The sequence below is a fragment of the Sander vitreus genome, chromosome 9 (assembly GCF_031162955.1).
Source record: "Sander vitreus isolate 19-12246 chromosome 9, sanVit1, whole genome shotgun sequence".
In the NCBI taxonomy this organism is placed as follows: domain Eukaryota; kingdom Metazoa; phylum Chordata; class Actinopteri; order Perciformes; family Percidae; genus Sander; species Sander vitreus.
In genome coordinates, this window is record NC_135863.1 from 4,446,863 (window position 1) to 4,463,843 (window position 16,981).

Here is a 16,981-nt window from a genome sequence, read left to right on the forward strand (position 1 = left end):
TGAGATGTCTTACCAGTTTACATTTTGTAAAATATATGTCATCAGATATCGTCAGAAAGGGAGTCCAATCAAAGTCGATAAAAGGTAATATTGATATAAGTCCCGGCCTTATATTTGCTTCCTATGACTTGAAAGTACAAATGATACTAAATGTGCTTGAATGTGTAAAAGAAGCCCAGATAAATCACACACACAACTGCAAATAAAATGAGTTCAGTACATTTAATTAATTGATTGAACATTTGCTCAAGTACAGAGTCATACTCAATGTAAAGCTTTAAAAAATACAATCTCAGTCATCTCTGACGTGACGTGAGTGCTTTCATTTAGATTTTTTAAAACAAAATAAAGTATATGACAGATAAACCATCTCTTTAGAGTTGCCTTCTTGGATAAATCTGTAACGTAAACACTGAGGAACAGGGCAGCATAACTGGTCAACGTCAAATATACTTTCATTCATATTTAGGTAGTGTAACTTTCTACAAAATACATGTGCATTTCCCTTTGTCTGTAAACACAATTGTGTCTTCCTTGGATTTGTAGAGTGCAACATACTGTACTGCCCTTTAGAGAAGAGCCTTCACATTAACTGTAGCATGAATTACCGTCACCACCTTTCTGTTGGCACCTGAATTATCATAAACACCACTCTTAAATGACCGCAGCACTTTCTGTGCATGATCCACATCACAGACCATCTTCCTTTTAGAAATAGCTCAACAGGTTTACATTACTTAACATGTTTTTCTCAAATTAACAAAAATAGTTTGGATCATCAACTGTACACAATACCAAAAACAATGTGCTTTTCCCCATATAGTGAATAGTGCTGAGTTCAAAATGCCCTCTACTGACTGAGTTACAGTGTGCCCATCTCACTTTTTTTTTTTCTTTTTTTTTTTGTAAGTGGTTGGTAGTCACAGGATGCATCATGGAGGCCTCTCTCCATGAAACTTTCGGTGTCTGTACCTGCCGTTCTTTTCCTTGGCAATGTTGATACAGGCGTTGTGCTTGTTGCTCTGCAAGTGGCTCCAGTACTTGATGAGTTCATTGGGATGGAACTGATGGGATGTGATCAGGTGGCTGTACTTACAACTGGAGTACGACACCCGCCAATGGTTGAAGAGGAACTCGTTGGGAGGGGGCGCCGGGTCGATGCGCAGCTTTGCCAGGCAGATCCCCACGTAAACATCCTCCAGGTGCAGCCTGCGTATGCTGAGCGAGGCCTGGTAGATCAGCTCGGCCATGTCCCCTGAGAACACGTACCCCGTGCCTGAGCAGAATATCGGGTAGCGCTCGCTTGGGTACAGCTCCGGCGGCATGTACCACTTGCTGTCCTTGTTTCGGTTTGGTGCATAGCCCCTCATCAGGTAGCCAGTGAAGTACCTCTGCTTGGGAGGCAGCTCGGGCTTCAACAGCTTTTGGATAAGATACTCAGTATTGACAAACATGTCGCTGTCTGTCTTCATCACATAGGAGGCGTGTGGGCAATAGGTGGCCACCCAGTTTATGCCCATCAGGGTTTTGATGGTCAGATTGTAGTAAGTGTCCTGATAGTCCTGTTGGATGATGTCGTGGTGAACGCGGCTCTCTTCCTCTATGCTGCTCTGGAGGTAGGTGTCTGAGCTTTTTCCCGTGCCGAGCAGGAAAAGACGGACAAACCCCAGGCCCATTGCCATGCTCTCATTCCCCCATGTCTGGCGGATAGCGTTACGGGCATCGGCCTGGGCGGGTTCTGCAGCGATAAGGAGGATGAGGAAGGGCGTGCTGTCCCTGCACTTGAAGGGCTCGTTCAGGATGTAGCGGTAGGGCTGAGCGCTGAGCCTCCCTCCAACACCCATCTCCTTGTGTAAACTGTTGTTAGTGCTCATGGAGTCCCCGAGCCCCATTACGCCCATCCTGGCTCCTCCTCCCCCTCCTCCTGCCTCCCCCGTTGCCCCATCCGCCTGCTGAGAACTGAGGTTGAGCAGAGGCTTTGGCGCTACATACCCCGTCTCCCTCCACAGGCTCCTCAGGGAGCTGCTCTGGTTGGCTTCTCCCTTGGGGCTGCGGAAGCCCCTGATGGTGTAGGCCAGCGGGTTTTCCCGGGGCCCACTGCGTCCCGGCAGCCAGTCCTGGTGGCTGAAAAATAAGAAGAGGGTGAAGAGCAGAGCCAGCGAGAGGAGGCCAGCCACATGGGTCCGGAAGAGTGAACGCTTGACGGTCCAGGTCATCTTGATGGGACAGCAGTGCCGCCGTCTCCACTGCATGGTGCAGATTGGGGTCGCAGGAAGCTGCTGCTGCTCGAGAATGGGCGGCGGCCACACACAGTCACCTCAAACATGTGGTTGCCAACAGTCAAGAGGGTTATCTGAGCTGGCAGATGGGTTGGAGTGAGCCTCCTGGTGGAGTCAGGGGAACGTTTGAGCCCCCCAGTGCAGCTTGCAGCAGGGTTAAAAGGGCTCCTGATGAAGCTAGGAAGGCGATGATTCTCTGGCCATGGAGGCTTCTCCCTGGCTCTTCTTTGGCACTGTAGACAAACACAAGGTCATGCTCTATGTCTTGTCTCCTTCAGGATATGATAAGGGTCATCTCCTCTGTGTTTGCTCTCTCTAATCTGAAAAGAGAAAAAAAATAAACTGTTTTGGCAGCGGTCCGAAAAGCACCTCCTATTCACTGGCACTGAGCCACATGTCAATTGTCTGAGTTGCAGATCTGTATTTATTCTACTCGTGGGGAAAACCGAGCACACTTCTTAATCATTTTATTTATGGTTTGTTTTGACACTCACTTCTGAATTAATTTCTTCCAGATGCACAAGCCTCAATTAGAGCTATCTGTGGATGTGGTGCCCACTAAAGGTAAATGGCACTGTTGGTAAGCTGACTTAACATTTTCAAAGGGAGAAGCTGAATCAATATGACAGATTTGTAGCATCTTTGATTGGACAGGGACGTGGAACACAACAGACTCTGGAGATGTGGCTTTCTGAGCAAAGAAAATGGTAGATTTAGAGAATACTGTTGCAAGCAGGTCAGTCTGAAGATTGCTGCTGTAAAATTACTGTGCATACAGCAACAACCCCTAACCCATGCAGATGTCTGCCTCGTTGTTGAAATACACACATTTTCAGAGTAAAACAATCTCACAGTAAACACAACGGACTAAATGAGCACATTGTTCTATTACTTTACACAATGAAAGAAACTAAGAAACTCCCCTAGATAATCACGAACACATCTCACAGTTAAGAATCTAAAAATAGTAAAGGAAGTACTCCATAACATTGTTCTTGGAAACTATAAGCTGGCTGTCTGGTGCTGGGTATGGTGAGATGGTAGTTGCCTCCTGCATGTCATTATTCAGCTTAATGCCTGAGGCAGAAGTATAAATTGCAGGTTTGCTCAACGTGATGCCGGCCAACGCTACACTGAGCCGCTTGGGCGAATGAGTGCCATCAGTCCCCCACCGTGCATCGACAGCTAGGGAGGAGATGTATCTGTCAAAATGAGTTTTCAGGGTCCAGCAGGCAGTGGTGCCAAAGCCTGAGCCAGCCTCTGGTGATAACAGCCTTCACCCACCATTCACTTTCCACCTTCGGCTTATCAATGCTGCCTACTGTCTAGTCGAGACCAACCAGGCTGCTCGATCTTTTACCACAGGAATAAATACAGGACATACAAGGAAACATGCACATAAATGCACACATGCATACACACAAACATGCAACAACGCAGGACAAATGTGACATGAATGATTGCATCTGTTGCCCACAGGGAGTATGGCGCCAAGGGAAGCACAAAAGGCGATCACGTATGCACACACTGATTCTCTCACCTCACCAAAGCAAACCATCAGTTTGCACAAGCACAAAATGTACTGTACATGGCACATAATCATATGCACATCAAATACTGCACATGCAATCATGTTTTTGTGTTCACACACCCATTAACACAAAAGCTAATGCAGCTCAGACTTAATGAAGAACACAACACTCTGCACACGGTCACTCCTGTGTCTATAGACACACACACAAAAGGGACGCGCGTATCTGTTAAAGAAAGCGTTGGGAATCGGAACAAAAAAGTTGATAACACGATGGCTTGAGTTGCAAAATGTGAAGGTGCTTTTATTTACAAAAAAAAGTGGTTAAACAAACGCAGGACGTCCACAGCAAAAACATAAGGAACAAAAAAAACATCTTTACACAAGGTTTTCACTAGCGAAGTTTCTCAAAGTTTCACATCACCTGTCTGGATTGTAGCCAAACACAGAACACCATGCTTAGGTGGCCAGAGGCTTATATATGTTAAGCCCCCTCCCACTAGACCAAACAACTCTTAATTGCTTCAATTATCTTATTTATGTTACCATTTAGACATGTATAATTTCACTGCTAATTTCTACCATAAATAAATAACCAAACAATTTTCTAAATCTAACTTTAGAAAACACAAAAACACGCATTTTCCACTAGAAAACCTACCCTCACCTATGACTCAGATATATGGTATCTCCCACCATCCGAGTGTGACTGCTGTAGGCCCTATGGGAAGCAGCACTTTGCCTCAGCTCTGGTTCAGACCCAGGGACTGGAGAGGAGAGAGAGAGAGTTCAAAATAATGGTTAAGTAACATAGTTTGTTGTAAAATAGAAATGACTTAAATTAATAAACTGAACTGACTAAACTAAAGTAATGTGGTGTTTTTTTTCAACAGTGTTTTACTGAATGATATGTATAAAAGTGAAAACCTAATTATATCCACACTAGAAACGTACATCATCATTGCTGTGCATACGCACACACACACACACACACACACACACACACACACACACACACACACACACATCACCAGGGAAAACAGAATATGCCAGCAGAAACTTGCAGGTTGTACTAGACTCTAGTGAATATTAATGTAGCAGCAGTGCAAGTCTTGAATCAATCCTTCCTTCCTGAGTTTTCATTTATTGACTGCCTGCATTGCCTTTTTGTTTATTTGTTTGCTTGCGTTTTGATAATTTGCAGGTACCGAACAACAGAGCATTATTTTGTGCGAAGGCTACATGCCGGCTTCGTGTGAGGCGGATTTTTTCTAAACTTCCAATTTTCATTTCCTGCTATGTTTGCTCATTCATCATGACAACTGGCAAGGAACACGATAACCTTTTCAGGCGAGTGTGCTTACCCAGCGCAAGCAATTACAGGAGAATGAGAGGGGCCAGGGCCGGCTTTGTTTTAAAGGTTAACATACTTTACATCGAAGCATATCCAACGCTTGAGAGATTGTTCCTGTCAACTAAATGAATATCTAGTTGCGTGAGCTCTGATGAAGTGTGCACACACCGAGGGGCACATATACACATAATGATGGATGCCCACACCCACCCACATGTTGACGAACATGAATGGTTAAGTCTATGACATTGTTTTTTGTTTTCGACGCAAATGCCAAATTCACGGGGAGAGCAGACATTCATTTTTACTTTTTAGCAGTTTGATTTATAATCTACGTATGCCTCTCTTCATTAATTCATTTTCTTTTTTCCCGTCACTTTTATGCAAGCCAATTAGTTACACTAGCACTAATTAAAGCCCCAGTGATTCTGCAGCCGTCAATAACCGAAGGCTGGTGGAGGGACACAGTGGTGACATACTAGGCATGCATTAAAGTGTTGTGTCTGTCACCACATCAGCTTCAAACCTATAGAGGAAAAAAATAATAAAATATAAAATCTAAAAATAAAATGAATACTTCTACAGCGAGGTATAAACGCCATTCTCCACAGTTTGCTTTCTTTGTTTCCACGCCTATATCAACAGCCTAGCCTGTTTTTGCCTCCACATTGTGCGTTACGCATGCAAAACAAGCTTTGCTGATGTCGAGGGGGATATGACCTTCATTCAGTAAAGCAGTGCACGTTGTGATAGTGACACATTTTCCTCAAGACAAATACAGTACATCTCCCATTTGTGAGCCGTTTAGAGTGGCTGTTCACTGAAGTTTGAAGTTAAATTCTGCTTTATTGAAACAGGCCTGACTGATTAGGTGGCTGACTGAGGTTTACTGCCTTGAAGCAACAACTTCAACCACTGCATTTATGATGTAGTCTAATGTGAAAGTAGGGTACGTGGCCTTCATCAGGGTAAAGAAAAGTCTTGAGTTCTTAAAGTGGCCATATTATGCTCATTTTCAGGTACATAATTGTAATTAGAGATTGTATCAGAATAGGTTTACATGGTTTAATTTTCAAAAAACACCATATTTTTGTTGTACTGCACATTGCTGCAGCTCCTCTTTTCACCCTGTGTTTAGGTCTCTGTTTTAGCTACAGAGTGAGAAATCTCAACTTCTGTAACGTCTTTGTTGGCAGTCGCACATGCGCAGTAGCTAGGTAAGAATTACATGAGCTAGCTAGCTGTTTCTGCAACTTCGGCCTGTACAAGGCAGGATTAGCCGGGAGACTTCTTCTAAATGAGGGCACACTTCCAACTTTGCGTGGAATACCTGCAGAATGGGGACATGTAAGTAGTTCTATACAATTTATTTTGTAGATTAGGGTGAATTTGTGTGTGTTGTAGCAGTGTTTTGCCATTGAGAACGAGCTAGCATGCTAACGGTTAGCCTCCTAGGCCCGTCGTTTCGGCTAGTGACGTAGAAAGCCGTGCAGATTTTGAACAGCTCACCCGGAGACTGAAGGCAGGACACATTCAGAAACCGTATCTCACTCAAAACAGCATGGATTTTATTTTCAAAGTTTGTATGCGTCTGGAAGCACCAGAGACACAAAATAACACCCCAAATCCCAGAAAAAGTGATTTTTTCATAATATGGGCACTTTAAAAAATCCCTGATGAAGGCCATATGTCAAAAGAGTAATTTAACAAAGAAATCATCATTGTTGTGGCTGAATGAGGACCATCACACCTGGGGTTGCAACCATTGTCTATTTTCAATATCAACTTTTTTTTTTCTCGACTCTGAGAAGGCTTCACGCACCTCAAATCAGTCATAAAGTTTGTCTATTTGATGCTTTATCGTACCGGTGAGAATACAGTTGTTATGCCTGACGGCCATTAGTGAGCAAGGAGGACGCCCACTGTTTTGTTTCTGTTTAATTTAAGACTCTGCCCTGGCTCTCAGTCTCCATTGTTAGCGTTCCAGTTGGGAGCCAAAAACCAAAGCTAAGTCTTAAGAAATATCTTTGACAATGGAAACAAGGTTATCGTCAATCTCTCACTCTCTCTTTGAGATCTCTCCTCCCATTGCTTTCTTGCTGTATTGCTTATGTTGGCAGGAAACATCTAAACTACTTTCACTGCCTTTGTGGCTTGGCCTACATAGAGTTACAAAAAGTTTTAAGAAGTTCACATCTGCTTTTGTTCTCTCAAGGTCATGCTGGGCTCATCTTAAAAAGAATCTTCCAGGGAGTTCTGTTTATTATTTATTCAGAGCTGTCCCTTGAAAGCAAAGAGACGGCTATTGTGTCCACACCTCTCCCGTCAGTGCTGCTGTGGTCTTGTCTTAATCCTTCCTCGGCCTGGTCACTTTCCTACCCAGCTATTCAGCTACCCTCTTCCTCAACAATCTGTCATTTCCTGACTATTGTTTACCATCTGATTGTCGCAAACAGTTCAATGCCAAGGAAACAAGTGAAATACAGGTAACGGTTGGTGCTATTGCTTCTTCCTCTTCCTAACTTTCTGTGTGAATTATTATTTGACAAGCTGGTAGTCCCAATTCTCCATAAGTGGTGTGGGGTTTTCATAATGTTGAGCAAATTGCAGTGTTTCATAAATACAGTGTTTTCAAATACAGCCCTATCAAATAAGGCTTCCTATTATTTAAAACCACCCGACATGTTCCAAATGTGTTTATTTTAATTGATTTTGAACTGGATGTTATTTAACAATAAATATCAAAGTGGATGCTAGAATACTTTTTCATACAGTTGAACTGTTAATTTAGGTTGGTTTAGTCAAGTTTGCATTTGTGCTACTAGTGGCAGAGGTTAGGCATTTCAACCATGTATTCATTAGTTTTATCCAACTATTCCAACAGCTTATCAATTACTTTCAGCTAATTATTTCAACAGTTTATCAAAAAGCTACTTTTAGCTAACTATGCCAAAAGTCTATCCAGTACTTTTAGCTAACTATTTCAGTTGTTTAGCCATTAGCCTACTTTTGGCTAACTATTCTAACTGTTTATCCATTACTTTTAGCTAACAATTCCAACTGTTTCATTACTTTTAGCTAACAATTCTAACTGTTTATCCATTACTTTTGGCTAACTATTCCAACTGTTTCATTACTTTTAGCTAACAATTCCAATTGATTATCCATTACTTTTAGCTAACTATTCCAACTGTTTGTTCATTACTTTAAAGTGCTCATATTATGCTATTTGGCTTTTTCCCTTTCCTTTATTGTTGTTGTTTATTGGTCAGAGATGTTCACAAGTCATTTGTTGCAAGTCCAAGTCAAGTCTCAAGTCTTTTGCCACAAGTCCAAGTCAAGTCTGAAGTCTCTGGCCATCTGATCTGTCCCTAACACTGTATTGTTAAATCTTATGAATTCAAAGCATGTCCTGTAGCTACCATCCATACAGTACAGTATCAAAATCAGTTATAGGATAACTTTATGGGGTCTACTTAACACATCCCTCTAGACCTCGGACCTGGTGAAATATTAACCTAAGTCTGTCACATCATATGGATACAACTATAAAGATAAAATTTGCATGTTCCCAGCATTAGCACAACACTTTGCGATGGTTAGCTTGTTACCTGTGATTATATATGCTAAATGTAACGTCTCTTTCACTCAAAAAAATGTCTAATGTCGAAGTGGAAATCAAGAGAATAGTGGCATCACCACACCAGTTACAGAACAACATGCATCTCAGTGTCAGTCCAAATTACGCACAATAAGCAGTATGAACTCACTGATGTAATGCCATTTATTTTCTAAGTGTTAGTAGGCTCAGTGAAACTGAGTCCAGCGCGAGGGAGATCCGACTCAGAGGAGGAGAGGTTAGTGAGGCCAGCGTCGCCGCGGCAGGTGACAGTGCGCACGGATCCTCTGCGCCACGCATGGATGAAATAATGAAATAGTAAATAGGACTACAGCGACAGAATTATGTGCAGAATTAAGACAGTCAAGACGGCCCAGTGTTTGGTGGACCAGGTACACCTTGTTCACTTAATAGCCTACAAATCATCCACGGGATCAATTACGCATCACATGAGTTTGCCCACCCGACACAGCGTTTGTTCCTGGGGAGATGGATCCGTGCGTCCCGCCTCCTGTGCGCCATGGATTTCTTAGCCTCAGCAACCACTAACTATAAGATACAATTTGCCTGTTCCCAGCATTAGCACAACACTTTGCGATGGTTAGCTTGTTACCTGTGACGATATATGCTAAATGTAACGTCTCTTTTCACATTAGCGTGTGAGTGACTGACCTATTTAGGTGCGTTTTGAGATGCCTGATGACGTTGTTGATCCGGCATCATTTATCTTGGTAAATCTTGGTTAGCTTACTGCCACTGTTTACGAAGTTATTGAAAGCAAAATTAATGAGAAAAGGCACAACTCCAGGAGGATTTGGTGTAGCCATCGGCAATGCATTTTTTGATATGTGAGTGCGCGCACATAGGTGCATGCGTTACGTTGCACATTATGGCAAAGGGCAGGGGACATACAGCTCGTCATACGTTTCCCCGTATATGTGCCAATAAAAGAAAATAGAAATACATGAATACATTTTGATTTAAAAAGCTATAATTGCATGACAACAGGTTGTTGACGAGTCTCGAAGCTCGAGTCCGAGTCAAGTCTGAAGTCTTTTGGGTCGAGTCGCAAGTCAAGTCTGAAGTCTTTTGGGTCGAGTCCGAGTCAAGTCTGAAGTCTTTTGGGTCGAGTCGCAAGTCAAGTCTGAAGTCTTTTGGGTCGAGTCCGAGTCAAGTCTGAAGTCAACTGTTTGTGCGACTTAAGTGCGACTTGAGTCCGAGTCTCAGACTCGAGTCCCCATCTCTGTTATTGGTTTGCAAAGTGAAAAAGCCCAAAGTCCACCCCAAAGGGACTTACCATCTTCCAGAGAAAACACTGTTCACAAACTGCTCCAAACAGCTCTATTGACCCTTCGCTAAGCCACACCTGAAAACCACCACAGGCTAATCGTGGCTTAGCAACCGTAACTAGGCGCGGGAGGTCTGTCAAGCTTTTGAGCGAGGGAAACACCGAAGCGTTGTGCAAATCCAATACACGGTATCCTAAAAGTTTGGACGGGGTGGTGGAATTTTTCCCTTCCCGAAACATAAAATCCAAGGGGAGAAAGGCCGGGCGTGGATCAAGCAGTGCGGGAGGCACCATTCACAACTAGCAAAATGTCGACAATATTAACAAAAACACATACATTGCTCCAAGGCAAGAACACGCTAATGTTAGCTAGCTAGCTAATTCAGCACAGCATTGCTTGGAAATAATGACGGTTCTTTGTTCATAATGCATATATTTGAACGTAAAACAAAGACAATTCCGGCGCAAAACGAACCTAGGGGTTAAATAACAGATGTGTACCCACTCTGTCACTCTCTGGGACATGTTTTCAAGCTAGCGCGGACCGCTGATTAGCTTACAACGCTAGTATTCGGGGCACAGGGAAAGTAAAAACAAATCGCTATTTATACCACTAAAAAGGCTCAAAATATCACCACACTTCAACGGTAGCATAATGAGGGTCCCTAAATGTTAACCGAAGCATTGAGAACTTTGTAAGTGTACAGACAGTTTTAAAAAGTATTAAAAAGATAGATTATAAAGCCAGTCACGTTCTCGTATACAGGCGGCCACCGTCTTGGGAACTACTGTCTTTCTGCCTATACTGAATACTAGCGTTGTAAGCTAATCAGCGGTCCGCGCTAGCTTGTTTCAAGCTCCAAACACATTTGATTAGCATGAAAACATGTCCCAGAGAGCGATCGAGTGGGTACACATCTGTTATTAACCCATCCTTAAGATGATTAAAGGCAAGACGGAGGCTCACTGACATACTTTAAAATATATTTCAGCATTTGTTAATCGCTAAAAATATAAGCAGGAGAATGTTATCATTGCAAAGTGTTCAAGCTAATGTCTTGTGTTTATTCCACAAGATTTATGGATAAGCTGTTTGATTTATAATTATTAGATTATTTTCAAATGTCACTTACCATGCTGTGCATGAACATAGCTGTTCCTCAATTTGTGGGTTTCCCATTTGAATGGTCAGCGTATGAGGCGGCTCACATTATTGCATGACCTATAGGCTTTAGCTTCATTTTGATGAAACTATTCTCTCATCGGTTGCATATTATGTCGTGGATATATCCCTCGAATGCATACTGCAGTCCCTTTTGTCTTGCTCTCTCAGATATTTCACCTGTTCACCAAAAATTACTAATTATCTCCTTGGGAATGTCTGACACCGGTGCATATATACTGAAATGGACGTGCCAGGCACGAAAGCTTGACAGGCGTAGCAACAGTAACTAAGGAGGGCGGGGCTTAGCGAAGGGTCAATTGTAGTCCAGCCTTTACGTCCTTGACAAATGTACGTCACTTTGTAACACACCTTAAATGCTTGCTTAGCTGCTAGCGTGGCACGCCCTAATACTCTGCAACTGACTAGCTAGCTGTGCTGACCTAGCTACTGCGCATGTTCGACTCCCAACAAAGATGGAATAGAAGTGAGATGCCTCACTCGGTAGCTAAAACAGAGAGCTCAACACACAGGGTGAAAAGAGGAGTGCAGCAATGTACAGTACAACAAAAATATGGTGTTTTTTTGAAAATTAAACCACATAAACTTATTCTAGTACAACCTCTAAATACAATAATGAAACTGAAAATGAGCATAATATGAGCACTTTAAGCTAACTATTCCAACTGTTTATTCATTACTTATAGCTAACTATTCCAACTGTTTATTCATTACTTCCACCTATCTCTTTTTAACTGTTTATCCATTACTTTTGAGCAACTATTCAACACTTTCTCCATTAGCTAACAATTTTAACTATTTAAAGGTGCACTATGCGTTCCTGCATGACGTTACTTCTGTTGACGTTCCAAGTAAATTCAAAACAAAACAGAGCAAGCTCGCCTCCCCCCATGTTTCCGTAACTGTCATGACTAAAGGCCGTTTTACAGTATCCAAGCTTGCGCGTGCCAATGTGACGTCAAAATGACGTAGATCTCGCTGGCACGCCAAGATTTTGAGTGCGCGAGCAGAGGGCGCGGACCACTCTATTTTTTTCAGTGGCGCGCAACAAAGAGGAAACAGGAGACCTGAACGAGTTTGCCGACAACCAGATGCCAGGACTCTCAGAGTGACTGCAAGTCTCTCTTGTAAACTCACCGGGTTAAGAGGAGTTCTTTTATGGTGAATGAAAGGCTTGATCCGACGAAGTAGGTCATCGAATCAAATCGAAGCATTGACGGCAATGCTGCTGCCAGTTCTGCCGTTGTTTACCTTTTTCTTCTTCTTCTAGTCCGTAGAAACAGCAAAGTCGGGAGCCTTTCCTCATTAGCGCCACCTCTGTTCAGGAGAAGACTGCAACTAGTGTCGCGACCACCACGCGCGAGTATAAACAGTTACGGCGATCCCATGACGTCGCATTTGCGCACGCCAGGTTGGGAACGGCCAGTGTACTGAACGTTTAACTGACTAACTGTCACTAACCCCCATCCCCTCCCCCAACCATCTTGTCGGTGATTGGCTGGAACATGTTTGTTCAGCCTATCCTGTGCCTCTAGTGTTTGTTTGACATTTACGACCCCTGTGTTGTCTCCCGAGACCGGGCTTTTCCACAGTGTATATAGGGGGCAGGCAGCTAGCGGATCAAGGACAGATGCCTACGATTTGAGACAAAAATGAAATTGCGCTGAAACCATGCAGGAACAGTTAGTTTAGTTAATAGTTAGTTTAGTTAATAGTTAGTTATAGTGCACCTTTAACCAGCTAACTACTTGAACTTTTTGTTTATTACAGCCTCTATTTGAGCCATTCATCCTTTTCTTTAAGCTAACTGCTAACTTCTTCTCACTTGCTAACTAGTTTTCAAGCACTCAATCAGTCTCAATTCAGCTGTTCAGCTGTTATAGCTTATTCAACTTACTTACTTTTTTAATTAGTTATTTTAATTAGTCAAGGTACTGCACAATCTTTCCACGTAGCCCCTAGCAACTACAGACGTTCCCAAGTAGCACTGGTTGGAAAATACTGGTATGACAGATATAAATTGGATAAAAATGTGAAGTAATGGCTACATTCACGTAGGCCTATCATTTGCCAAAGTGTACTTATTCATTAATTAACTTGCAATTAACATTGAACATTTCAATTATCCAGTTTTTTAATTAAACTACTGGGCAACATGTGACATTGTTCATTCAATTAATGTGTTTACCTCTTTTGCACATGTAGGCCTACCTGTAGGCTACCTTCTTGAGTTCACTCAAATACAAGTTGTCTCACTTATTACTTACTGATACGGTTTTAAAAAAGATCTGACTCTGAGATTTAGGCCACAGCCCAAATACAATGAAAGTGAACCGAATTTGTGTTCAAATCATTGAATTACATTACATTATTAAAATCAACAGCAACATCTCGTTCCAAAACCCAGTGTCTCTGTTCCTTTGGATAATCAACATACTTTGTTCTCTTGAAAACCGTACACAGCAAACACCCTATCTAAGAAATAGTCCCAATAAAAAACAGCAAGAAAGAAAATGTTTTTTGGAGGTATTTGAGTGACCTAACCCTTTGAGTATGTTGTTTGGTGTATATCTGACTCAACTAGGATAGGACCGCTGGGAGAGGAAGGGTTGCATTCACGCCAAGTGTTGCAGAGCAGATGAGTGACACTGGATGGCCAGCTGTGTCTTTTTTTTACCATTCATCACTTAGAGGCTGGTCAGATCTGGGACAGTCCACTGGAGCCCCTATCACAAAGCATGGCCATATCTAATCCTTAAAGAGTCAGTTCACCCAAATTACAAACAAAATGTTTAAAAAGCATTTTCTCTCTTACACCTCTGCAGTTTAACTCGCCCCTGTTCTGACCATCTCTGCCTTCACCTCAACACAACAATACAGGGAGGTATTTTGTTTTAATAGAAACTACTTCCAATTAAAACTTTCCTGTTAATAACAAGAGCTTTGTTTCTTTAAAGACATTTTTCTGTTGCATTTTTTAGAGCTGAAATGACTCGGCTAACCAATTAGTTGATCAACAGATCATTAATAGGCAAAAATACCAAAAATTCCCAAGTTTCTTGAGAGGATTTTATGCTTTTCTTTGTTTACTGTGACAAAAAAAGCTATTTGAAGATGTCACCTTGGGTTTCAGGAAACCAATTTGTTTTTTTATTGTTATCAACATTTCTTCAAGACCAGACAAATATGTATTTATGCAAAAATAAAGCAGATGATCATCAATGAAAATGAACACTATTTAATCCCCTGAAAGGTGGAGTTTGCTATTCTAATCAGCGAATATCTACCTAAAGGCTGCAAGCTGTCCGTTCTGTGTATGCTGCTTCTGGCTCTATAAATGGGAAACAAACTATTCCGTTCGTGCTCATACACAGGACAGGGCACAGGCCATGGATGTATAAAGAGAAAGGGAGTGGGAGCGAGAGGGATGGTAATCTGGCACATGCCAGATTAACAACCTAGGCAGACACATCAGACATCTCAAAAGTTCACCACATATGGCCAAAGCTAATGAGAAAATGTTTTTGTACACTGTGTGAATTGACCATTTAACACACAAGTCAAAGCTGTATAATGTAGACCGACAGAGCAACATTTACATTCATTTGTCCTTTAAAAAAGGCTGTAACAAAGGATGGAGCAGCCTATTAAAACTGGACTCAAAAATACAAGAGCCCTCTGGGAAATAAAGCTTCGGCAGCTCTGAGCTACTGTAGCTGTAGTAAATATTATATGACAGTGATTTTCTTCCACTCAGCGAGAGTGATACCCAACCCTTCTCATTGTGTTGCTGCCAACTTTTACCACTGGATTTGATTCAAACTGTATTTCTGTTTTACTTCGTTAATAAAGCACGGCCATATTCTCCTCGCTTCAACTCTTTTCTGGGACGTCCATTCAGACGCCACAGCAATAAATTATGAAGTGGTTTAAAAATTACACCCTATTAAAGTTTCATAGTCTAATGAGCAGAGTGAATACGCAGATGTTGAGTTTAGCTGCTGTATTTTTTTTTTTTTTATGTCCATCTCAGAAAGCACAGGCTTTCAGTGCCAAATAGCTCAGGCAGCTGGACATGATGAAGTGGATAAAAAGCACTGTTAATTGAACTGGATCAATGGGAACTCCCTGGCCTCACCTCTTGGCAAGTCCAAGGAGGAGTTTCCTAAACTTGAATCTATGTAAAGGAATACAGTTTGGTCTACTGACCCCTTTTTGATGTCAGTGATTATACCTTCAAGAACCTACCTTCTGCTTTGGGCAAGGATGAATGAAAGCTATCATCCACCTTCATCCTTTGGGGGTGAAGTTATAATAAAAATCAAAAAGTAGGCCTATTATTAATTTTCCAGAGGTAGGCTACACCTGCCCGGTTGAGCCCCTGAGTGTCACTGAAACATTTTGGAAAGTCACTGATGCTCCAAAAAGTGCCTGATGGATAGGAGATGCAGGAAGTTGGGACATAGACAAGGGCAAGGGCATCTAGATGGATAGATGCATTGATGGATGAATGGATGGATGGATACTAGTCAAGACGGCTGGGAAGGCTGGATGTAATGGAGGGGAGAGGAGGGCGGGGAAGGCTAAATGAATAATGAGGATGTGGAGGACTGATGAGACATGCAGTGCTGCGTACCTCCTCCTCCTCATGCTGCTACGGCTGCTGACAGGGCTGCGGTCGGCTTATGGAGTGTGTGCACCCCGGTGCTTTTACCGGCCAACACCGCCTGTTTTTGATTGGAAACAACCTGCGCTATAATGCCTCTCCTCTTCCAGCTCCCTCTCCTCTAATCACACTAACACCTTGGCTGTGTTAGGCTGCGTCCCTCCTCGTCCTCATCCCCGCAGGCTCAACAAACCTGCAGGTTTTTGGTTCTCCTACTGCTGCGAATCCTCTTCTCCTTTCTCTCCTTCTCCAATTGTGTCCGTTATACACCACAGCCTCCCTCTACCTCACTACTTAATAAATAATGTTGGTTCCCCTCGCTGTTTCACGGTTGTTTCCTGATCTTATCCTAGTTTATCTCCTTCCCAGGAGATGTTATTTTATGTTAAACATGTAAAAGAAAACAGCACAGCATCCACACACGTTTATCCGGAGCCCGAACGGCTCTAAAAAGGAGGGGAGAGCAGCGGCGGCAGAGCAGCCGGAGTGAGACTGGTCCTTCACGATGCTCGGCAGGCTGATAAACACTATCAGCGCAGTGAAAGCGATGGAGAAGAACAATGAATACAAAAATATCCTCTCCCACCTCTGAGTCCAATCACTGCCAAAATGTTCACCGAGTAGCCTACTGAATGAAAAACAAAAACAACTAGTCGTCTACTTTCACCTCCCCGCTTCGGTTAGCCAGTCCGCTCCTTTTTGTTTTTCTTCTGTCGTTATCTTTCATTCGCTCCGTCTTTGACCGATCCCTGTCGGATTTCCCAGCCGGGAAAGAAAGCTGCTGGCCCGGGCATGCAGGCTGTCAGACACCGCTCTACTGACGGAACTCTACCGCGTCACTGCATTATTAGCGGTGCATCTCACGTGACCCTTATGCTGCGTTCAAGGGGCGTGAGTCCACATTTCTACATTAGGACAATGAAACATGTCTCAAATAAAAAAAAAAAAAGTACATTCATGAAACCATAGGCCTAATTGAAATGTCCATATTTGGCTAAAGATGATAATTCAATTATTCTGAAGATATTTGTTTCTCCTAATCAATTTTTTTCAAACTTTTT

General features: G+C 42.6%; 1 protein-coding gene across 2 annotated transcripts; it reads right to left on the reverse strand.

Moving 5' to 3' along the window:
• Positions 1-534: 534 nt before the first annotated feature.
• Positions 535-16,722, reverse strand: b3galt2 (UDP-Gal:betaGlcNAc beta 1,3-galactosyltransferase, polypeptide 2). 2 transcript variants are annotated; one of them, XM_078258391.1, is made up of 3 exons: positions 15,503-16,722; positions 4,478-4,577; positions 535-2,599 (listed from the first exon to the last, which is right to left on the reverse strand). In XM_078258391.1, the coding sequence occupies exon 3, from the start codon at positions 2,250-2,252 to the stop codon at positions 933-935; it is 1,320 nt and encodes a 439-aa protein (XP_078114517.1). In that variant the 5' UTR covers positions 2,253-2,599; positions 4,478-4,577; positions 15,503-16,722; the 3' UTR covers positions 535-932. The 2 variants fall into 2 exon arrangements, with proteins under 2 accessions (XP_078114517.1, XP_078114519.1); XM_078258393.1 differs by lacking the exon at positions 4,478-4,577.
• Between the last annotated feature and the right edge of the window lie 259 nt (positions 16,723-16,981).